At 40.0% G+C, this 20,838-nt stretch overlaps 1 protein-coding gene across 4 annotated transcripts in view; it reads right to left on the reverse strand.

Moving 5' to 3' along the window:
- The window catches only part of RSU1 (Ras suppressor protein 1), a 218,684-nt gene that overhangs the window by 191,931 nt on the left and 5,915 nt on the right, over positions 1-20,838 (reverse strand). For 3 of the 4 annotated variants that reach the window (XM_072651623.1, XM_072651621.1, XM_072651624.1), the window contains exon 3: positions 14,014-14,064. The exons of the other annotated variant lie outside the window; for it this stretch is intronic. In XM_072651623.1, the coding sequence (XP_072507724.1) occupies positions 14,014-14,064 (51 nt within the window). The remainder of the gene's footprint in view (positions 1-14,013; positions 14,065-20,838) is intronic. 4 annotated transcript variants of the gene reach the window in all.

Below are 20,838 nucleotides of genomic sequence, written 5' to 3' on the forward strand. Positions count from 1 at the left end.
CTACAAAGATGAAAGCTCAAGGACCTCACACTGTACATTCACATCTTTTTAAATATTTTCTTTAAACAATTACTACTCTAGATTATGCATTGATTCTTACAATAAACTTTAAGATAGTTTCTACGAGTAAAGACTCCTAAGCTTCATCCCATCTCATCGATCAACAGGTATTTACTGGGCATGTTCTGAGCCCAACTCTGCACTAAGCATGGAGAAAGAATACATTGGAAGTACATGACATGGTCCCCAGCCTCAGGGAATTTACATTCTAGCTGTGGCAATAATGCAAGCACACAAGAGAGAAATGCAGAACGATTAAGTTCTAGAATGCATGCTTCAGACTATAAATAAAACAGGAATTCAGAGAACAAGATATGTGTGTGAAATGGAAGAGTAGGGGAACTTTCCATGGAACAAAGCCAATCTGAGCCTTGAAAGAGGAGCACGACATGAAAGAGAAAGAGGTAAGAGGAATAACACTTCCAAAGCAAATCGTTTCATATGTCATCCTTTGTGAACTCATCAATAATCCATGAGAAGACAGCCTGTACTGTGGTTACTGGGTAAAGGGCCAGCCTTGGAGTCATGAAGACCTGGGGTCAGATCTTGCCTCTGATCCATTCTGGCTGCATGTATACGAGGAAATCACAACCTCCCAGTGTTCCAGACAACTTTCTAAGAGTGTAAATTTAGATAAACTGAGATCTCCATCAGTGGAGGGAGTTTCCACACCATGAATTGTCTATAAAAATGAAAACCCAAAAACATGGCAACAAAAGATTTGTTCAAGATGCTTTACTTTAATTCCCTGAGTTACCAATAGTTTTGAAACTTAAAACAATTTTTAGATTAATTTTCTTGCTCACTGATACACTTTCTTTGAAGATGACAGTTTGCAGACAGTATTTGCTGTCCTTTTTCTAAGTGTGCCCTCTTTAAAAAAAAAAAAGTATTGCTTCTGTTTTTACATCCCACTCATTTTTCCTTTGAACCTCCCCCATTGGACCCTTCCTTGAAACAAATCAAGATTCAAGCCAAGCCAACCAACTCAGTAACTATCTCCATCACACATGCCCTGTTCACCATCCACAGTCCCTATCTGTCTAATAAAAGAAGGGAAGTCTGTTTCCTTCTCAGCTCTCCTAATCAAAGATCTTGTGATCTCTCAGATCACAAATAAGATAATATTAGGTATCTGGAACAGTACTGCCTAGGCCTTTACAATTCAGAATTCTAGTAATATGCATTTTCTTCTTAGATCAGCTTTTCTCCTACACCCCCCAAAAGAAAGACAGCAAACAACAAAAAGGGGAGACACTGGTAGTAGAGGCAGGGATGACATTGCTAACATGTTTGTTCATGAACACCCTTTATCTAAACTTAACCAAATCGACTAACTGGTACATTTCATTATTACTAAAAAAAAAACAGGTTCACAGAATCTGATTTGGGCTTTGAAAGATCACCAAAAAAGATTCAAAAGAATATTCTGAATATGCATACTTGTTGAAGTGATTTTAAATAAGGGCTTAATATAAAAAGCTTCCCATGCTCTTCCACAAGCCTCTTTAGTATATCTGAACAATATTAACTCCATATACTCCTTGACTATGAAATGAGCTTTTTCTCTTTCAGAGCATGTGATGTCAGTATCAAAAGATAATCCGTCTCTGTAGGAAAAGCGTGATTCCCCTATCTCTGAAGTAAACGACTACAAACACAAACAAAGAGGGAGTCTGTGGTGGCTAGGAGTATTTTCTGCTCAGAAAACCCATTTTTCACTTCTTACGTTCCTCAGAAAGCCATGACATGTGCACAAATCCCGCAGTACTGTCCTCTTTCAACCAATCAGAAGTTATCTACTGATGTTTCCATTGGTTTTTTAAACAGTCATTCATTCACATAGCTAAACTGGGATGAAAGGTAAAACTTCCAAATGCAAACAGCTCTCCAAAAGGGAAATGTGTTTCTGGGCTCCAGCTCCTACTCCCAGGAGAGCACAGGGGTTGTGGGGTAGGTTAGAGGCTATAGGACGGATCCTTGGTCCCCTCAGGAGCTGGAGGAGAAGATGGTCCCAAAGTCCTTTCCATCTCTAAATTCCTGCATCTGAGCTACTGTACTTTCATCAGGGACTCAGACGCCCAGCACTTTACAATGAGAAGTATGAATGTTGTAAAGATGTGGCTTCAAGGAGCACGAGACTACAACAAAGTAACATGAAGCAATTAATGTTAACTTAGAGTATAAAAGGTAAGCCCTCAGTCAGTCGGGTCTAGATTAGATGAAGAGTCATGGAGTAAAAACCACTTCTCCTCGGGATCTTAGAAGCAGAGCTGGAAGGGAGCTCAGGCCCATCTAATCCTATCCCTTCATTTTTACATGGGAGCCCAAAGAGCTTAGCTGATTGGCCCAAGGTCAGAAGGTGACAGTGGCAGAATCTGAATCGAGGCCTCCACATCTTCTGTTTCCCCTCCATTATGCTGGGCCTGAAAGGATATTTAGTGGCAATGATGCAAGTGCATTCAAGGGAGAGAAAAAAGAATGAAGGAGCTCCTTGCTTCACTGATAATGCTGCGTATGTGTGGAAAATAAACTTGTATGAGCAGAAAATATCCAGTGTAGTTTTTTAAACAGTTTGACAACATCTTGAATGCCATGTTTGAGTCAAGTAAGCAATGACATCTTCTGCACTCTGTACAGATCCTCACCTTTTAAGTGTGTGATGTTCTTACTTAATCCAAAACCATATTTTCTTTTTATTTTTCTTATTATGGACAGTTTTTAGACTGACAGATCAAGGGAATGTTGTACCTGAAGCTTACCTACACTTTAGTAAATCATGTCAAACTACAAGGACAAAAGAAAGTGGAACGAAGTATTCAGAACTAGTTGAAGAGCTGGGTCTCTTCCCCCAAATAGCCATCAATGGTTCCATGTCAACTTAGAAGAGGTCTGTCCTTGGCTGTGTGCTAATAAACTGAATTAAAGGGGGTGTCACTGCAAAACATGAGAGCTGTCCAAGTTTTTGAAGGACTGCCCCCCTGGAACAAGGATTAGACTGTTTTTTCTTGGTCCCAGAGGTCATTACTAGAAATGATGAGTGGAAGTTACAGAGAGACAAATTTAGGCTTGATCTAAGGAAAAATTCCTGAAAATCAAAGCTGTCCCATTGACTGCAGGTCTTCAAAGAGTAGATAATTTTCTGGGTAGGCTATAGAGCACTGGTGTCAAACTCAAACAGAAAGAGGGACCTCGGTGCCATACATAAGGAACCCTGAAAGATGCATACTGACTTAGAAAACCACACACATGTATGTGTATGTATATGTGTGTGTGTATATATATATGTATATATATATATTTTTTTTAAACTAGTACTTCAGCACATTAAAGTCACTAGGAACTCCATTTTCATCTAGGCTCAGGCATGCTGTGGGTGACACGGGCCACCTGGCTGACACTTCTATTGTACCAGAAAATTCTTTCTCCAAGGCAGGATGGAAGGAAGGATGGGGTAAGTGTTTGTTAAGCACCTACTAAGTACTTTACTAAGTACTGTAAAGAGCTGGACAAGACGATCTTGAAGATTCCCTTCAACTCTGATTTTTTGGTCTCTTTCATGGTCAGCTCTACTCTTATTAACATCATTAGTTACAACATCCGCTAACTTTTACGTAGTACTTTAAAGGGTACAAAGCACTTCACAGACATTCTCTAATCTGATACTTCCAACAACAAATGAGGGAACTGAGGCTGAAAAAGAGGTTAGGTGGCTGCATAGGAAGTGTTTGAGTTCGGGTTCCAATTCAGGTCTTCCTGACTACAAGTCCCAGAATCTATCTACACTATCACCCAGCTGTCTCTAGCCAGAAAACCGAAGCTGAGGAGCAGACATTCTATTTTGCTATTGATTTTCTAAGTGTTCTAAGAAAAGCACAGCTATTGGAAAGATATAAAGAATGAGTGTATGACTTAATAGTACAAGTAAGTGAATATAAGAAACAGAGATAACAAAAATCACTTCAGGATAAGAGTTATCCATTCCACTTTCCTATGCCTCTCTGGTCATCGAGAGGTTGGATTGTTCAACTCTTGTCCCTTTATCTGTGGACATGGCCATCACTATCAAAACTGTTAACGCTGCTCTAATTTTAGAAGCACCAAAACATCATGATTTTTCGAGAGGCCTATAGAAACACCAACTTTGGGAACTCAAGGCAGAAATGCTTCCCGGGGTCACCTGCCATGTCTTGCAACATGCCAATCATTTCTTCTGTAGGTGCAGAAGTGAAAATGTCAGTCTTTGGAGACAGGGCTCAAAAGATATAATTGGCATAGCAAAAGAAAAACATGAATAAATGCTTATGCAAGATATGAGGTGCCAAGGGATTTATGTCTGCAAGTCCCAAAGGCTTTACAGAGACTCTGCCAGCCAGCCATCCTATTAAAAACAATGCAAAGTGAAAGACACTGATTGCAATAAAAAGTGACAGAAGGGTGTGCTAAGCTGCTCTGCTTTTATGCATATTTATATCCCTATCAAACGGACATATTTACTATAAACACTTGGAAAACCATAGCAAAAGCATTCATTTTAAATGCCAGAAAACTAGTAAAAGATGCTAATTTGACCTTAGTGGAACAGATCAAGTGTCACTATCGCTGCACTCTCAATGGTTTGAAACACAAACTGCTAAGACAATTAATTAGTTGACTGGATTCAATTGAGTATCTCAAACAGTCAAGTATCTCCCACAAAAAAATTAAATTTAAAAATTTATAAAAAATATATATATGTGCATGTGCATGCATATGTTTGTGGATATATGTATATGTATGTATATATGTATAATCTGAAGCTTGGGGTCCTTCATTTTTTAAAAAGGCCGTTTAAAAATAAAAAAAATAAAGCCAACTTGTTTAGCTCCACATTTCCTTCCAAGAGGAAAGTATTTCACCTATCACACCTCGAGGAGAAAATCAGTCAATCAATAAGCATTCATTAAGCACCAACTATGTGCCAGGCATTATGCAAAGCACCGAGGACACATACAAAGGTAAGACAGTCAGTCCCTGCTGTTGAAGTGTTCACAATCTAACTGGGGAGACAATATGCAAACAAATATGTACAAACAAGCTCAATACAAGAAAAACAGGAAATGGTCATCGGACAGAAGGCAGAATGAAGATGGTTTGATGAAGGCTTTCTCTTGAAAGGTGAGATTTTTGCGGAGACTCAAAGGAAACCAAGGAAGCAGAGGCTTTCGTGCTGAAATTTCCTCTTTGTAGGATGGTCACATGAATTAATGATGTAAAAGACATAATATCTGTTCCACTTTACTATCCCAATTTAAATTTTTCCACCACAATAATTCTAAATCCCTAAATGGGGTTATATTTGAGATTGTGAAATAATTTTACTAAAGCGTTAACCTTCACATCTATGTGGATCTTAGTCTTTTATAATCAAAAGATGATAAAACTGATAGCAGATGACCTATAGGAGAGGAACTGTTGTATGACTGAATGCGTTTTCTAAGCACTTACTATGTGCTGAGCACTGGGGATAGAAATACCAAAGAGATGAAGTCTCTGTTTTTTCTAATGTCAACAAGTCAATACGCCTTTTATTTATTAAGCTCCAGGAAATCTGTTAAAAGTTGGGCATTGTGCACTAATGGGGCAAAGAACAAAAAGAGGCAGGGGAAGCATATTTTGGTGCAGAAATTTAGAGATGGTGAGCAACAGGGCAGTATGCTCACAATGAAATTCAAACAGGCTCTCCAGAGGCAAGAGGAGCATTGATTTCATTGGAAGGGGTGGGGAAGTGGGAAAAGGCAAGGTATATAAAGGGACCTATGGTCCCAAGGAGAACTGAGCTGAATGTCTTGGCTCCTCCTGAGTCTCTGATGACCTTGTTTGGAGGGCAGTGGCAGAACATGTCACTTCATGGCTCTAGTCCTCAGTATCCTCAGGTGTAAGACCTTCAAGTACACTGAGTTTCTCTCCCTATAGGTCTTGGTCTTCTATAATATTACAAGCCTTAAAGCACACTGTAAATGCTAGGAATTATTTTTATTATTATTCATTAAAATTACTGAAGCAAAGGCTGGATGATCACTTTTCAAGAATGTAGTAGAAAAGACTCCTGTTCAGGTATTAGTAGGGCCAGGAACTGCGGAGCAGCCTTCCAACCCTGATATAGCACAGAGATGCAGTGAAGTGCTGGACAACATGATCTTGAAGGTCCCTTCCAGGGACACTTTCTGCAATTCCTTGTCTGTATCTGTTTAATCAGAAGACCTTCTGCCTCAATTTCAGCAGCTACAGCCACTGCTAATACAGTGTGGCAGTGCCTGTGGTTCTGTCTTTGCCTTACACATGGGCAACACAAAGCATGTGCTAAAAATGAACCACCCATTCCTAACTCCGGCACAGAAGTGTGACCCAGCTGTCACTCTGATTTCTCAGTAATCAACACCTCTGTGACACTGCTTCCAGCTGTGTATTATATGTAAAATATAAATTCAGACACACACAAATATCTCAACATGACATTTTCCCCAATTTCATTAGACTCTGAAAGAGGCCTAACAAATCCTTGCTATATTATTAGAAAACCATTCAAGTCTACAGGAACTTGAATTGAATTGAACAAGCATGAAAGAGTGATAGGCAATTAAGCAGGGAAAAAAGTGAGCTCTTGTCATTAACTTCCTCAAAACCACAGTTATAAAAGTAAAATGGCCAACACCAATAAGCTATTCCCCAACAAGCAGGTATTAATTATGATACATGTTAATCATGGCTTAAATACTTCCATGTACACCCAAGCAATCTTTCATCCAACCCAGTAGTATAAATTTGAAAAAAGGAAAACAAGCAAGCAAACACAATTATAAAACATCCTATGTATTTTCCCTCCGTGGAGCAATCAAGGAAAGCGTGTCATCTGACCACTAGGAGGCATTCACAGCCACCATCCCAGTCCTTTTCAATAGAGAAAAATCACAAGCTAGGCTCATCTCATAGTCACCCTAGTGGTTTGCACATGCCCTGTGAGACAGAAGGGATAAACAAGCCCCCAAGGTTCACAGGGTGCGAGTGACCTCCTATTCCTCAGCTCCTCGCTCGGGGGCAGCACAAACTCTCTATGTACGATGTGCTGATCCGGGATTCATACAAAGAGAAATCAGCAGTCAGCCCCCACCTACTGGCCAGATCCTGCTTCCAGAACATGGTACATTTCTGTTATTTCTATGTTTCTGCTAGCTAGCTCCAGGCAAGTGATCTTGGCGTAATGGAGATAGCTCTTCACAGAAGCATACAGACATGCTTAGAAACAGTGTACACATGTTTACTCTTAGCAGAAATTGAGAAACAAGTAAACAGGATATATAACAACAAAGAAACAATGCAAAACAAAACATGCCCAATGAGTGATGGTGCACTGCTTTCCTATATCCTAGAAGCTTCAGACATAAGATCTACTTTGAACCCAGGCATGCTAGAAAATCCAAATCTCTGAATCCCTCTGAGTGAACAAATGAATGTAAACTTCATAATATAATTCAAACCTTCACGTTGGGTTAACATCTAGCAGGTCCAGTTATCAGCTGTCAATAAAGAAATTCCAGAGGAACTCTGGATTCAACACTGGGTACTGAGCTCACAACATGGAGAATGGATTTGGAATCAGGATAGATTTAGGAGAAAACATTTTTTTTTGTTGGTCCCGTTAGTGACAGGGACCTTCCAACTCCCTCTGAGCACATCTGTATTATCATCTGAAGGTCCAGGTGGGTTGTCCTCAGAAAAGCAACTCCCCGTGCCCCCTAGCATCCCTCCCTGCACTCACAGTGGGGTCTCCTGTCCTTTCTTATCACTCCCTCCCTCATCAAATCTCCACAACTACTCAAAGCAGGATAGGGGACGGAGACCTACTGACGTCTAGAAGAGAGGCTTCTTTTTTTCTTTTTAAGAAAAAGGAAAGCATAGATAGAAATAAAAATCCTTTCTAAAGAAAAATATTAACAACACAGAACAGCTTAACCACTTCAGCTATCACATCTGCTGTCACATTCTAAGGGGAAAAAAGTAAGGCATCATGAAGTACCTGCAAATGAACATTTATTTACCTTTGCCCTTATTCTAGGTATTTCCTATTTACATGAAGGGCTAGAGATACTAAGGGATGTAAATGAACTGATCAAGACCCTGTCACACTCAAAATCAAGTCCCATTTAAGCTGTCCCACTTCTTCTTATGTCTTGTTCTGTTTTTAATCAATACTTACTCCCAAGACATTTGTTTCTCCAAAACTGAATCCCTTCTGGCCCTATCTCCAAACATTAAGAGTGAGACTGGGGATCACAGCCTGGAATTCTAGCCCTGGCTCTGCCCCAGACTACCTGGGTGACTTTAGACATAGGCCTTAGTTTCAGGGCAGGCTCTTTTCATGCCTACAAAACAATGATCCAGTTCAACTCTAAAAAGCTTTGTCAACTATCCAAATGATTACAGGCCCATAATTAAAGCCTGAATATTTCTGTTGACAATGCTTTTTGCACTCAAACGTTTCAATGTACCACTTAAGTTTGTATGTGCAGAAAATGTGAAAAATATTTCCTTCTCAATTCCCACCCCAGTGGGATTAAACAACAGTCACTCATTCACTCCACAGATATGTAAAAGCAATGGTGATAGGAAGCCAGAAAGCTAGGTAATCAAGTATGGCCCTTTGACTGAATCCAAACTTAAAAACAAATCCTTTTATTCTGTGAAGTTTGGATTCAGTCAAAGGGCCACACTTGAGGATCTATGAGGGCCACATGTGGCTTTGAGGCTGTGGTTTCCCACCCCTGCTCAAACTGACAAAATACAGTGAGGTGAACTAAGATTTACATAAACATATAACATAAACTGTAGATATGATAAGCGTTTAAGAGAATAGAGTGGACACGAGATCAGATGATCACCCAGCATGCCGATTTGCCTATCAGGTAACTGGATAAACAATATCACAGCAGACAGAGGTACATGACATTACGAGAGGGGTCAACTAAAATATATTACCAGGAAAGCAATACTTAGAGGAAATGTATGTGAGATTAATGACTTTAGGGTCACCTTTGGAAACTAAAGACAGTGTGGTGTGGAAAGACTATGATTCATACTGTAGTTCCATAAAAGAAGGCTCTATATCATCACCAAAAGGAAATGCACATTAAAATACCTATGAGACTAGAAAAGACAACAAAAGATGCAAATTGAAAGAAAGACACACTAATGTACTGCAGTTGGAGCTATGAATTGTTCCAACTATAGCATGAAATCATATGAATTTAAATTAGAGAAGTCACTACATTGTATATGCTCCTTAACCCAGTGATAACACTACAAGGCCTATCAAGAAAGTCAAAGATAGAGAACACTGTCATATTTACGAACAGATTTATAATAGCCCATTTAGGGGAGCAAAGAACTGGAAAAAAAAAATGAGTGCCTATGGTGTGGGGAATGGCTGATTACAGAACATGATGTAAGAGAATATGAGAAATATGGAATAAAATAAAAAGATAATAAGAACATGAGAAATTATGAATATAAAAAACTTATATTAAAATATATAAATATATTAAATATAAATTAAAATATATAAATATAATTAAAATATATAAATTAAATTAAATATACAAATTAAAATATATAAATATAATTAAAATATATAAATTAAATTAAATATACAAATTAAAATATATAAATATAATAAAATAAGAATCTCAAAAAATTATGACTATGAAGAAATCAGAGAACTTTGGGAAAACTCTTATCAACTGATACTGAACAACAAAAAACTCCCATTATTGATATAACTGTTCCTTCTCAACTACAACAGAGATTTCTGAAAAGTTTCACAAAGATCAAACTTTTATAAATCAAACTATAAGATCCCATGGCTTTTCAGTCATACCCTATCATTATACATGATTTATTTTCAATTAAAGTTCTCTTATAACTGCATTTGGTATCTCTACTCCCTTAATTTTCTGCCAAGAGGTAAGAATATGTTTTAATCTTCTGAAGTCATGATCAGTCACTGCTTTACTCAGAGTTCTGAGATATCTCAAAGTTGCCCCCCCTCACATTACTGCTGAAGTCAGAGTAAGAACTGGTTTCCTGGTTCTGCCCCATTTACTCTACATAAATTCATATGAATCTTTCCCTATTTCTCTGAATCCTTCATAGTCATCAGTTTCTTAGGGTGCAATAAAATCCCACTACATTACAAAAAAAAGTTTCCTTCTATGTCAGCTAATTGTTGCTAATCACTTGTACCCAAACAGGAGAACACACAGCTCTCCATATTTTTTTTTTAATTTAACTTTTAACATTTATTTTCACAAAATTTTGGGTTACAAATTTTCTCCCCTTTTATCCCCTCCCCCCCCCCAAACCCAAGCATTCTTATTGCCCCTGTGACCAATCTGCTCTCTCCTCTATCCTCCCTCCCTGCCCTTGTCTCCGTCTTCTCTTTTGTCCTGTAGGGCCAGATAGCTTTCTTGACCCCTTAACCTGTATTTCTTATTTCCCAGTGGTAAGAACATTACATTTGATCCTAACACTTTGAGTTCCAACTTCTTTAGCTCCCTCCCTCTCCACCCCTTCCCCTTGGAAGACAAGCAATTCAATATATGCCAAATCTGTGTAGTTTTGCAAATGATTTCCATACTAGTTGTGTTGTATAGGACTAACTAGATTTCCCTCCATTCTATCCTGTCCCCCATTACTTCTATTCTCTTATGATCCTTTCCCTCCCCATGAGTGTCGACCTCGGATTGCATTCTCCTCCCCATGCCCTCCCCTTCATCCTCCCCCCCACCCTGCTTGTGCCCCTGATCCCCACTCTCCTGTATTATGAGATAGGTTTTCCTATCAAAATGAGTGTGTATTTTATTCTTTCCTTTAGTGGAATGTGATGAGATAGACCTCATGTTTTTCTCTTGCCTCCCCTCTTTATCTCTCCACTAATAAGTCTTTTGCTTGCCTCTTTTATGAGAGATAATTTGCCCCATTCAACTTCTCCCTTTCTCCTCCCAATATTTCTCTCTCACTGCTTGATTTCATTTTTTTTTTAAGATATGATCCCATCCTCTTCAATTTACTCTGTGCACTCTGTCTCTATGTACGTGTGCGTGAGTGCATGTGTGTGTGAGTGCATGTGTGTGTGTGTGTACTCCCACCCAGTACCCAGATACTGAAATGTTTCAAGAGTTACAAATATTGTCTTTCCATGTAGGAATGTAAACAGTTCAACTTTAGTAAGTCCCTTATGACTTCTCTTTGCTGTTCACCTTTTCATGGTTCTCTTCATTCTTGTGTTAGAAAGTCAAATTTTCTTTCCAGCTCTGGTTTTTTCATCAAGAAAATTTGAAAATCCTCTATTTCATTGAAAGACCATTTTTTCTCCTGAAGTATTATACTCAGTTTTGCTGGGTAGGTGATTCTTGGTTTTAGTCCTAGTTCCTTTGACTTCTGGAATATCCTATTCCATGCCCTTCGATCCCTTAATGTAGAGGGTGCTAGATCTTGTGTTATCCTGATTGTATTTCCACAATACTTGAATTGTTTCTTTCTAGCTGCCTGCAATATTTTCTCTTTCACCTGGGAATTCTGGAATTTGGCCACAATGTTCCTAGGAGTTTCTCTTTTTGGATCTCTTTCATGCGGTGTTCTGTGGATTCCTTGAATATTTATTTTGCCCTCTGGTTCTAGAATCTCAGGGCAGTTTTCCTTGATAATTTCATGGAAGATGATGTCTAGGCTCTTCTTTTGATCATGGTTTTCAGGTAGTCCCAGAATTTTTACATTGTCTCTCCTGATTCTATTTTCCAGGTCAGTTGTTTTTCCAGTAAGATATTTCACATTATCTTCCATTTTTCGAATCTTCTCACTATGTTCTGTGATATCTGTCTTTCTCATAAAGTCCTTAGCGTCCATCTGTGCCATTCCAGTTTTGAAAGATCTATTTTCTTCAGTGAGCTTTTGAATCTCCTTTTCCATTTGGCTAATTCTGCTTTTGAAAGCATTCTTCTCCTCATTGGCCTTTTGAACCTCTTTTGCCAATTGAGTTAGGCTAGTTTTCAAGGTGTTAATTTCTTCAACATTTTTTTGGTTCTCCTTTAGCAGGGAGCTGATCTGCTTTTCATGCTTCTCTTTCATCCCTCTCATTTCTCTTCCCAGTTTTTCCTCCACCTCTCTAACTTGATTTTCAAAATTCTTTTTGAGCTCTTCCATGGCCTGAGCCCACTGGGTGGGCTGGGACACAGAATCCTTGATTTCTGTGTCTTTGTCTGATGGTAAGCATTGTTCTTCCTCATCAGAAAGGAAGGGAGGAAATGTCTGTTCTCCAAGGAAGTAGCCATCAATAGTTTTATTTCTTTTCCCTTTTCTGGGCATTCTCCCCAGCCAGTGGCTTGACCTCTGAATATTCTCCTCACACCCACCTCGCCTCCTGGTCCTCCCAGCCAGCGTTTGGGGACTGAGATTCAAATGCTGCTTCCCGCCTTAGGGCTTTTGGCGGGGGCAGGGCTGCTATTCAGTGTGAGAATTAAGTTCAGATGGTCAGGTCAGGGCAGGGCTGCCTCTCAGGCACAGTTCCCTCAGGGGGTTTATGCACAGACCTTCCACAATGGATCCAGGCTCCCGCCCTCTTGGGGAGCCCTTGTCTGCAGCCGCCTCTCAGCTTCTATCTTCTGGGGGGGCCCGAGCCATAGGGGCACCCCACTCCCCTCTCGACCTGCCAAAGAGACTCTCTCACCAACTCTCGTCACCTGTGGGGGCTTGTGTGGCCACTGGAGATCCTGTCTCTGAAGCCCCCGCAGGGCTGGGCTCCGCGTCTACAGCGTGACGGACCCACGTGGCTGCTGGAGATCCCGTCCCTGTAGCCCGCTCGGATCTTTTCCTCACGGTGTTGCGGCCGCTGCAGGGCTGCACTCAGCTCCCAGTCCCGGAGCCCAGTCCACAGCGCGAAGGACCCCCACGAGAGGTTTGCAGGTCTCTCCGGAACAGAAATCTCCCTCGCTCCAATATTCCGTGGCCTCTGGGTGCAGAATTCACCGTGAGTTGGTCCCCTCTAGCCCTTCTGTGGGTTGTGGGTTCGGAGCTATGTGTATGTGCGTCTTTCTACTCCGCCATCTTGGCCACAGCTCTCCATATTTAAAGGAATACTTTAGTAAAGTAAAGCCTTGCATAACCTTAATAATTATCCCTTTATAATCTACAAATTCAGATTTCTAGATGCATATCTGAAAACAAATGCAACTTTTCCATTGAGAGAGTTATAAATACTTTTAAGCTCTTAGAACAGAACTAAAAAGCTTACTATCTCTTAGCAGAGAAGAGACTGACTAGGAGCCCCTTGTTGAAGGACAGCAGGTACAACCTTGCTGACCCAAAAGTAATGTCATCTCACTAATGCACTCAAAATCCACCTCACCTTGTTACCAAGTTGAACCTCTTGAAAAAATAACAACTCACATCTATAAGCAGTTTAGAGTCCACAGAGTGCCTTGTACCCAGTGAGAAGTGTAGTGCATGGGTTATTGTGCCCATTTCACAGATGAGGAAACAGGTTCAGAAAAATTAAAATGACTTTCCTGTGGTCACATAACTAGCACATAGAGAGTCAAGAATGGAACCTCAGTCTCTCCCGGTTCCACATAAATGCTCTCTCCATCACCAGACTGCCCTCAAGAATAAAGGAGCTGAGAAAATTACATCAGCACCAAGTATCAAAGGAATACTCCCTTAGAACAAAGAACTTTGTTCAGGAAGATAATTTGTTCATACATTTTGAGGATATGTCATTAATTTTTCCCATATAAAGTTGACAATTTGCTTCTTTACTGTGTGTTTTAAATGAAATAATGGGAATATTTGTAAAAGGACTGAGGCATCAGGACACTGAAAGAATCTACTGAAAATGTGTAACAAAACAAAAAATTCACTTACTTGTTAGTTTGTTGTGACTTAGAACCAGTTGTGTAATGTGGGACAAAGTAACTATAAAGAAAGAAAAAGCCAAAGTTAGTAAATGTATCCAAATTATGTCTACATGCTAACAAAGGAAATAGTTTGTTACAACTTTATTTCACAGGAAGAATAATGACTAATTCTGTTTCAACATGGAGAACCTTGGAAATACTTGTTACCACGAGATTACAGATTTAGAGCTGAAAAGGTATTTAGAGGTCATGTGGTCCAACTGCCTTATTTTTATGGATGAGAAAGCTGAGGTCTGCACGGGTTAAATGATTTGGCCATGGTCACATCAGTAGTAAAAGGCAAAGTAAGAACGGAAACTGCAGTTTTTTCCCCCACATTGTGCCTAGCTTGCAGCAGGCACTTAACGTTTGGTGACTGGACAGTTGTAAGTTGTAAAATGGCTGATGCTATAGACACAGACTGCATACAAAGAGTTTGAGCACTCTTTGGTGGCTCTAACAAGTAACTTCATCCAGGTTGATAAATTTCCCAACAGAAAGCCGGCTCAGACATCATCTAATCTGGTCCCTATCTGAAGCACAGCAGCTCATCACAAATCTCCACTTGAATATTCTTATGGTAGCTAGATGGCAGAGTGGAAGCCCCACCTCAGACACTTGACAAAGTGTGTGACCCTGGGCAAGTCACTTGACCTCTCTCAATTTCAGTTTCCCCATTTGTAAAATGGATCTAATAATAGCACCAACAAGTGTAAAGTGCTCTGCAACACTTGAAGCATCACATAAATACCAGCTATTCCTGCCGTTGTTCAATTGTGTCCAACTCTTTGTGACCCCATTATATAATACACATACGTTATATAAAACGTATATATAATATTAGCATTACTTGTGTATTTATAATATAAATATTACCTATTCCAAGAGAGATTATTCTGTCTCTGGAGTTTCATGTATTAGAGAGTCTCTGAATTTATCAAATACTATGTGATTATTTTTTATTTTCTCTTGTTTTACCTACTTGGTTCCAATGGTCAGCTTCTCTATTTTTAATGAGTACAAGATAGTTTTGATAACTGCTCTGTATTAAAGTTTGAAATCTAGTGCTGGGAGGCTCCTTTACCTCCCCCTCTTTCTCATTATTTCAAATTCTTCACCTTTTGTTCCTATGGATAAATATTTTATTCTTCCTCTTAGTTCTAAGAAGTAACTCTGGTAATTTGATCAGTAGAGCACTGAAATCTATAAATGGATTTAGTGAGTATTGCCATTTAATTATACAGACACAACCCAACCATGAACATTACACTTCTGTTTAAGTTTGATTTATTTTCTGCAAAGTGTTTTGTGATTCTATTCGTGTAATTCTTGCATCTTAGTAGGTAGATTCTGAGATATTTTATACATATTTCATGGACTCAAAGACAGAGAATTGGAAAGGACCTCAGCAGGAATCCCATGTTAGAAATAAAAAAACTGAGCAACAGAGGTTGTTACCTGACAATGCCACACAGACTGTAAGTGACAAAACTATAATTTGAACCCATATCTTAACTGATGGTAGCACTTTTCCCACTAAATAATCTTTGCTACCTTTTCCATTTTTTCCTAAAATGCAATGACTAGATAGAGAGCTGTCAATAAAAGCACCCAAGAAAAACATGTCCCATGAAGCCAATAAACACTGAGACACCTAATTCCAAAAAGATCCATAGCACTTTGGCTCTTCCACAGATGTGCTGTTTTAATAAGCTCCCCATCCCCTATGCATAACAAACAGGGTCACACATTTCTCACTGTTAAAAAAGAAGAGCTAACACATGGTACTAAAGGAGAATCAAACGTAAAACAGGCCTTCTTGCATTTCTTCCTTGCCATAGCAGACATCCAATCAACCAAAAGAAAGAGAGGAAAACTCTTGAAATGACTGTTGAGAGCTAGACACAATTACACCTACTTCCTTTACAGAAGGTCACTAAGTCAGAGTTAGTTGGAAGGGAGCTTAAGAGCTCACAAGCTTTTTCAAAATTCCTCACAATTCATTCATATTTTACTCCAACGTTTCCATTTTGGACATATAATATTTGCCCAAATACAGGATAAATTTCCTTTCTCCTCCAATATCCTCCTCCCTCCCCCCTTCACTAAAAAAACATCTGGCCTATGATAGGACCACTGAGTCATCTCTAGAAATGACCTCAAGAGTCATTTCATAGATGAGAAATTTCAGATGAGAAAATTAAGGTTAAATGACTTAGACAATTACCTGAGGTGGAATTTGAATCCAGATCTTTTGAACTCCAAGGGTAGCGTGCTTTCCACCACGCATACGCACTCCTGCCTCTTTTTTTGCTGCTTACTGATGATTTTCTTCACTAACATTTATTCCAATTCCTCATTATCAGCAAGAAACTGACTCTGGTTCTTAATGGCAATGTCAGTGGGGCTGAAGGTCTGGCAGGCCCTAAACCAAATTAAAAAAGGGTCCTCCTGTGGGCCAATGAATGGATTTTGTTTTGTTGTCTAGGTTAAATTTGGAGCTGCTCATCATGGGGCTGACTACAGGGTGCTAAATTATTAGGCCAGAAGCACTTTCAAAGACTAAGTTATAATAGCTAAAATAGGATTATAATCTTCACTTTTGGAGGAAAGACCTATACCCAATCACTGAACCCATCAACAAGCTTTTGTTAGGCCCTTCCTACCCACCACGAACTATGCTGGCTGCTGGGATACAAAAACAAAAATGATGCAATCAAAGGAATGAGAAGTTCTGAAATGGTTCTGAAATGCCTGGCTTAAAAGAGGCAGCCATGTGGATGTATTTATGCAACCTCAACTCCCTTCTGTTTGTGAGTGGTTGTTTCTTTGTGAGAACACTGCACTATTAAAAGGAGAGAGAAAGGATTCCCAGAAATAGAATGTTTAAAGTATAAAAGCTGCACTGCCCAAACTAGCCAAGAAAACATCAGCACTCTGTCCCTCCTGTTTGGCCATTGCTGCCTCACAGACCTGAAAGACACATGCTGGTAGCTGATGAGAATAACCTTTTGGCCATGCTGGGAACTAGAAATTACCCAGAATCAGGCCTGGCAAATAAGAAGTGAATACTAGTAATCAAGAAACATTTATTAAGAACCTACTGTGTGCCAGGCACTTGTTAAGCACCGGGGATACAACAAGAGCCGGCCTTGCCTTCAAGGAGCTCACCATCTAATGAGGGAGACAACGTGCAAACAAACACGCACAAACAAGCTATTTACAGGACAAACAGGAAATAATTCACAAAGAGAAGGTACCAGAATTAAGTAAAAGTTAGGATTTTAGTTGGGACTTAAAGGAAGCCAGGGATGTCAGCAGGCAATGCTGAAGAGGGAGCATGGGGGACAGCCAGAGCCTGGCACTGAAAGACGCTTGGAACAGCAAGGAGACCAGTGTCACTGCCTTTCAAGAGATGTTGCAAAGGTGAAATGGGCTGGCCGTGGCAACAGCTTGGGCAGGGATGAGAGATAGTGAGGAATCCAGGATAACTCCTAGGTTGTGAACTTGGGGGACTGGGAGGATGGTCTTATCCTCTACAATTAAAAAAAAAGTAAGATCAGGAGGAGGATTTAGGTGGAGAGATGAGGCCCACTGTGGACATTAATTTAAGATGTTTATTGGACATCCAGTTAGAGGTGAGAGATTGGAGGTCAACAGAAAGACTGGGGAAGGATAGGTAGACTGGACCATCAGCTGCATAAAAATAATTAAATCTATGGAAGCTGATGAGATTACCCAGTGAAGTAGTAGAGAGGAAGAACAGTAGAGGACTCAGGACAGAATGCTGAGGGACATCTATGGTTAAAGGGTGCAATCCAGAGAGAAGGATTCAGCAAAGGAGACAGAGAAGGACCAGTCAGATAAGTGGGAGGAAAACTAGCAGAGTGATGTCCTGAAAACCTAGAGAAAAGAGAGTATCAGGGAGAAGAGGGTGGATCCACAGTGTCAAAAGTTGCAGAGAGGTCAAGAAGAATGAAGATTGAGGAAAAACTATTGGATCTGGCAACTAAGGGATCATTAGCAAGTTTGGAGAGAGCAGTTTTGGTGGAAGGATACAGCCAGATGCCAGATTGGAAGGGGTTAAGAAGAGACTGAGAGGAGAATGGAAGCAACTACTGTTTTCAGCCTTTTTGAGGAGTTCAGGCGCTAAGGATAGAAGAGATATATAGGCTGATGGTCAGCAAGGACTGAAGTGATGGTTTTTTCAAGATGGGGAGATGTTAGCATGTTTGTAGGCTATAGAAAATGAACCAGTGGAGAGAGATAGATTGAAAATAATTGAAAGAACTGGGATGACAGAAGGGACAATTTATTGGAAGAGATAGGGCAGATGGGATCGCTTGAATATGTATGTAGAAAAGTTAGCTTTGTCATCATGTGAGACAGGAGTGAAGGAGGAGAGATGGCAGAAGGCACAAGGGCAATAAGAGGAAGTGGAGAGAAGGTGCTCATGGTGAACAGTCTTAATTTTTACTATAAAACATTAAAAGTCCCTAAAGCAATACTACTGTATTTCATGTCTTTGGTTCAGATCAGGGATTTACAAAGAGATGCACCTTTAAAGCCAACTATCAAGACAAAGAAAACTTAGACTTAACACGATAAAAAGTTCCCTTTCAGCTTCCCACTGGTTTCGCCATTCTCCGGGCTTCATCTTCCTTGATATTTAAAAATATTGTTCCAATGGGTAGGAATCAAATGGGAACTGCGGGGTGGGGGTGTTTGAGGCTTTGTTTTGATGTGGGAACTAGAGAGGAGAAAGAGATGTAATCTTTAAGTGAGCAAAGCTATCTCTTCAGAGATCTGGAGGCCCCAAATCTAATGAAGTCTATTAGATTAGAAGTCTGTTTTCTAAGAACTAGAATAGTTTTAAATTAAAATATCTATCTTTTCACAAGTTCCTATGCCTTATTAAAAAGTAACAAGCTCAGAGAGAGAAAATGTGTCTTGATTCAAGATGCCAAGATATTAACTGGTCAAAGAGGCTCAAAGACCTGTACAGAGTCCTGAAACAGTCCAGAGAATCAGGTCCAAAGGCTGGGAGTTGGGAGGGGAAAATAAAAAGGGTAGTGTGCTGGAAAGCATCTCAAACAGAAAAGTAACTGAATTTTACCCACCTCAGTAGAATGTAATTCTAATCAGCAGTAAACTGGTCAAAAGATGCCATGAGGATGATTATTTCATAAGAGCATCAAAAAATGAAGAACTGGCAGAATTAAGAGGAAAATTAATGGCTTTATTATGAACTAAAAAAAAAACCCTTCAGCATATCTAAGAACCACACAGAACCTGATCATTCTCCTTCATAGCTGCTTTTTTTCTTTCCTGCTCCTTCAACCTCAAAACTCCCGAGTCCAAAGCCAACCATGTCAACCCCATGAGATATGGTGGCCCTGGGGCCTTACTGAAGGGCATAAGAGAGAGTCAGATCCTTTACGATTTTGAGGTTACTTCTAAAGGCTCAGTGAGATTTTTTAAAGTAACAAAGTGACAAAAGAACCACAAGGTGGCATTACAGACTTGTTTTCAAAACAGCTGATCTTTGGTGACAAAGTTAAAGGAGGCTAATGCCTCTTCCCACTAGAATAAAACAGAAATTCCTCCTTTCAGATCTGCAGTCCTTCCTCACCTAGCTTCAAGCTCTCTTTTCTAACCTATTTCCCATTCCTTCCCTTGGCTCACTCCACAGCAAATATCTCTGTCTACTGATGCCATACATGACATCCATCTTTCACCTACACATCCTGGCACTCAGGCAATGTGCCCCATGCCTGAAATGCGTTCCCTCCTCATCATGGTCTCTTGGTGTCCGTAGCTCCCTTCAAAACTCAGTTTAAAAGCTGCCGACTAACAAGGCTTTTACTGATTCTCCTTACTTTGCAAATATTTTCTGTTTCGTAAATATTGTTCCCCCCACCCCAGCCTCGATAGCACAGTGATTTCTTGAGGACAAGGCCAATATCAGGCCTAGTATACTTTGTGCATAGTAGTCAATAAATGGTCAAAGACTTAAATGATAGGATCCTTTGTAAGACATGATGTTATAGCTAGAACACAGCAGAAACAGAATCAGACAGGCATGTCACATGGCAGTGTAAGAGCTAGAAGTCCATCCCAAAAGAAGAATCTGTGACACTCTCACAACATCAGACTAGGCAGTTCAACGTCCTTCTAGAGATTGCTGGCTTTTAAAATGAGACATTCTATAACCAGTCGATCTGTTCCCTAGAAAGTAGCCTGAGACCACCAGCACTCAATAAAGAACATGGTAGATGTGAACCATCGTGCAACAGAACAGCACCAGAACAACAGCTATGGCATGACAATGGTCATGATTTGTTCAACAGTCCTGCAGATATTCAGCATCCAGCAAAGCAAAAAAAAAAAAAAAAAAAAAAAATGGGAGACAAAGATTTGCTAAAAATAATCACCATTTTCATGGAGGAGAACCAGAGCAAAATCCATAGAGAAAAGAGATTTCCCCCCAATAGTAATGTTTGCCAGATACCCCTGGCTGCTGATCCTTTGTTCTGTTTGTACTACAGGGGCCACCTCAATGAGATGACTGGTCACCAGAGAGCCACTGAGCCATTCACAGAGATAAATAGTTGGAGATGGAATGTTGGGCGTGGGTAATAGAACATAGGGAGGGCAGAATTGCTGAAAAACGAAATGGCTATATAGAGTCCATATTACAACATGCAGATGGACAGGTAGTCCAGTGAGTTAAGTCTCTCAGTGTATAATTTGGGACAGGTACCACATAAGGAAAGGAACTGGGCCCATAGCT

Source organism: Notamacropus eugenii, chromosome 3, assembly GCF_028372415.1.
Source record: "Notamacropus eugenii isolate mMacEug1 chromosome 3, mMacEug1.pri_v2, whole genome shotgun sequence".
Lineage (NCBI taxonomy): Eukaryota > Metazoa > Chordata > Mammalia > Diprotodontia > Macropodidae > Notamacropus > Notamacropus eugenii.